This window comes from Nicotiana sylvestris, chromosome 2, assembly GCF_000393655.2.
Source record: "Nicotiana sylvestris chromosome 2, ASM39365v2, whole genome shotgun sequence".
Lineage (NCBI taxonomy): Eukaryota > Viridiplantae > Streptophyta > Magnoliopsida > Solanales > Solanaceae > Nicotiana > Nicotiana sylvestris.
The window spans coordinates 69359934-69364207 of NC_091058.1; the positions used below are offsets into that span (position 1 = coordinate 69359934).

The following is a 4274-nucleotide window of genomic DNA, read 5'->3' on the forward strand; positions in this document are numbered from 1 at the left end:
TTATTGTTGAACAACACTACTCCCAAAGTATAAGAGGGATCTATAACTGCGGGTTTAAAGGCGAGATTAGGGATAACGAAGTCTTGAGTGCAGTTTGAAGTGAACTGTGTTAATTAAAGCTAGCTAGTGTATCTCGGGAGAGTGCATTGAGTATATTGCGGTGATTACTCGGGAGAGATTTACGGTAAGATGAGCGTTCATGATTGATAGAGGTGTGTTGGTCAATTTGTATGAAGCATAAACAGAAGGGATTCCATCAATAGGGGAATTCATTACCTTAGCATTTTCTCATTATTGTTTACAACCTCAGCATTTTAGTTTATAGCTTGCTATTTACTTGCAATCTTAGTTAGTAAAGAAACCATCAACGGTGATTCAAATGTCTGGGAAAGTTGGTTCTCAAGAGTTTAGTAGTTCTAAAGATAGTGATTGATAGGTTAATTCTCTATGGATTCGACTCTGGACAGAACTCAGGTTATATTTGCAACGTCCGCATTGTCCTTTTTATAAGGCATAGTTGGGCGTGATCAAATTTTGGTGCCGTTGCCGGGGAATTAACGGAATTATCGAATACCATTGATAAAAATACAAAAAAATTCTTAGTATAGTCAGTCTTCTCTACACCAAGATTTGATTGAAAATTTTGACGGTTGTTACGTGGTTGCACAGGTGTATGTCTAGAAACTCTACGAGGACTGGAGAAGTACTTGAAGGACTCTCAGACCCAGAGAAAACATTTCGGATATTGAACCGTGCCAATAAAAGACTTTAACAACCTCATCAAACACACAACCTCGAAATTGACATGGGTGGCGTAGACAACGTCAACGGAAATGGCAGAGATAGGGCACCTCCTATGCCTGAGGCTGCACTATATGATTGGGCACAACCCACAACTGACAATCTGGCCACTGCCATTGTTGTGCCCGCGATATAAGCTGAATCATTCTAGATCATGAACAACATGTTGCACTTGCTGCAAAACAAGGGATTATTTTCTGGGACACTAGCCGAAGATCCTCAACAGCACTTGAAGAACTTCCTATCGATTTGCAAAACTCAAAGGCAACCCAACGTAACTCCGGAAGCAATCAGACTGTTATTATTTCCATTCTCGGTGACAGGAGCTGCTCAGGTCTGGCTAAACTCACTCCCCATAAACTCTATAGAAACTTGGGATGAGTTAGTCAAGCAATTTCACATCAAGTTCCACCCGCCCAACAAAACAGCTCAACAAATTGATGAGATCGTGAGCTTTAAACAGAAACCAATGGAGACACTGGATGAGACATGGAGCCGGTTTAAAGGAATATTGGTTATATATCCACACCATGGTATTCTAGATCAGATGTTGGGACAACGGTTTTACATGGGACTGTCAGATAGCATGAAGAACATTGTAGATGCCTCAGCTGGTGGGGCATTTTTGAGCAAAACTTGGAGAGAAGGCCAGAGTCCGCTTGACAAAATGGCTCAAAATTCGGGGTGGACGACGAGGAATGCACCTATCACTCCAGCGGTACACTCAGTGCCTTTTGACCCATCAAATTCCATGGCTGAAAATGTAGCGACCCTTTTGACACAGATGAGCATACTCACCAAAAAGGTGGAGGAATCGGGGCAGAAACAGCAAGTGCACATTGTAGATACCACCAATGGGGGCTTGTGCACATCTTGCATTAGTCAGCCAATTGGTAATCCGTGGAATGTTGAGCATGATCATCATCATCAACACCTTGAGGACATGAACTATGTGTCAAACTATGGAGGCCAGAGACAGGGCAATCAAAACTGGGGTCAGCAAACTCAGCAGCCATACAGACCACCTCAGCCACAGTACAACGCTGGAAACATGGGAGGTATGAGACCCCCCAACAATATGACACCTTATCCAAGGTCACAGGGGTACAACAGTCAACAGCAAGGGTATCTCCCACCTCAGCAACAACATGATGGAAGGCAAGAAGATGGGTTCACAAGACTTGAAGCAATGATGCAGCAGGTGATTGGGTCCAATACAAAAATAAATGAAAGAGTATATGCACAGGACGCAGCAATCAAAAATATTGAAGTGCAATTGGGCCAAATTTCAATTTCTTTGAACAATCGTCCTCAGGGGACATTACCTGCAGATACCCAAATCAATCATAAAGATCAGGGCCCGAAGCAGCTGATGGCGGTGAGTCTCCGTAATGGCAGGGATCTTGATGTAGATCAGGAGAGAGCTCGTGACAATATACAGGATCAGACACTCATTCAGGTACCCATTGAGCTAGATGATTCCACAAGGCTGATAGATGTGACAATCCAGCCTGCTCAGGAAGAAAAGAATACTCAGCCGGAGACCGAGAAAGTTGCTGAAGCAGTTGAAGAGCCGGTAGTAGAGATAGTAGCTGAGAAAGAAAAGTCCCAAGAGATTGGGAAGAAAAAACCTCCTGCTCCATTTCCACAGAGGTTGGACAAGCATCAAAAGGAGGAGCAGTACAAAAAGTTCTTTGAAATGCTCAAGCAAATTCAGGTTAATATTCCATTGATTGAAGCTTTAAAGGAGATGCCTGGATACGCGAAAATGATGAAAGATTTAATGTCCCGGAAATTTGACTTCCAAGACTTGGCCACGGTGACACTTACTCAGACGTGCAGTGTAGTGGTAACTAGACCTGTTGCTGAAAAGCTCTCTGATCCAGGGAGTTTTGCTATTCCATGCACTATTGGAAACTTTTCTTTTGCAAAAGCACTTTGTGATTTAGGGGCCAGCATTAATCTTATGCCCCTGGTCATTTACAAAAGGTTGGGGATTGGGAGAGCTAGACCCACCTCTATGTTGTTGCAGCTGGTTGACAGGACTGTGAAGCGTCCATTTGGGATCCTTGATGATGTACTTATTCAGGTGGGGAAATTCGTATTCCCTGCAGATTTTGTGATATTTGATTGCAAAGTGGATGAAGAAATTCCTATCATCTTAGGAAGACCATTCTTGGCTACAGGGAGAGCTCTTATTGATTGTGAGACCGGGGAACTTAAGATGAGGCTCAATGACGAAGAGATTGTATTCAATGTGCATAAATCTATGAGGCGACCAAGTGAGTTCACCAATTGCTCTCTTATTGATGTCGTGGATGTAATTGTACAGTCTGATGATGAAGTGTTGACGGTTGAGGATCCCCTCGCTGCATGTTTGACGAATTTGGAGGAAGTGAATAGTGAGAACTTGGCGGAATGGGTGTTGGCACTGGAAGGTTGAGGGTCTTGGGAAAGAAATCTAGAGTTTGAGCCCCTACACTTAGAAAAGAGGGAGACTCCTCCAGCTAAGCCATCCATTGAAGAACCACTGAAGCTAGAACTAAAGCCATTGCCAGCCCACCTCAGGTATGAATTTCTGGGACCTGAATCCACTCTACCTGTTATTATCTCATCTGGTTTGTTAGATGTGTAGGTCCAACAGCTTCTACAGGTATTGAAGGAGTGCAAAACTGTCATTGGGTGGACCATGGAAGACATCAAGGGGATCAGCCCCGCTTACTGCATGCATAAGATTCTGCTGGAAGAGGGGCACAAACCTTCCAGGGAACATCAGAGGAGGCTGAACCCAAATATGAAGGAAGTGGTGAAGAAGGAGGTGATAAAGTGGTTAGATGCGGGAATTATTTTCCCAATCTCTGACAGCAACTGGGTTAGCCCAGTTCAATGTGTGCCTAAGAAGGGTGGCATGACGGTTGTGAAGAATGAAAACAATGAACTAATCTCAACGAGAACCGTCACAGGCTGGAGAATTTGCATGGATTATCAAAAGTTGAATCTAGCCACCCGGAAAGACCACTTCCCACTTCCCTTCATCGATCAGATGCTGGATAGATTGGCATGGAGGTCACACTTTTATTTTCTGGATGGGTACTCAGGGTACAATCAGATTTCCATTGCACTTGAGGACCGAGAGAAGACCTCCTTCACATGCCCTTATGGCATTTATGCCTTTAGAAGGATGCCCTTTGGCCTATGCAATGCACTCGCCATATTCCAACGGTGCATGATGGCCATATTCACTGACATGGTTGAGGATATAATGGAGGTGTTCATGGATGACTTCTCAGTGGTGGGAAGTTCATTTGATGAGTGCCTGGTGAATCTGATGTGTGTGCTGAAACGGTGCATCGAGACTAATCTGGTGCTGAACTGGGATAAGTGTCATTTCATGGTACAAGAAGGCATAGTCTTGGGGCACCGGGTGTCAAGCAAGGGAATAGAAGTAGATCGAGCAAAGGTTGATGTAATAG

The 4274-nt window shown here is 44.0% G+C and overlaps 1 protein-coding gene across 1 annotated transcript; it reads left to right on the top strand.

Annotated features, from left to right (window-relative positions):
- Positions 1–955: 955 nt before the first annotated feature.
- On the top strand, positions 956–3244 carry LOC138885047 (uncharacterized). The gene has a single exon (XM_070165936.1). The coding sequence runs from the start codon at positions 956–958 to the stop codon at positions 3242–3244; it is 2289 nt and encodes a 762-aa protein (XP_070022037.1).
- Positions 3245–4274: the final 1030 nt, after the last annotated feature.

Bases quoted from the DNA above. Each gene is read 5' to 3' on its own strand.
- LOC138885047 (XM_070165936.1), top strand. From the start codon at position 956: ATGAACAACATGTTGCACTTGCTGCAAAACAAGGGATTATTTTCTGGG.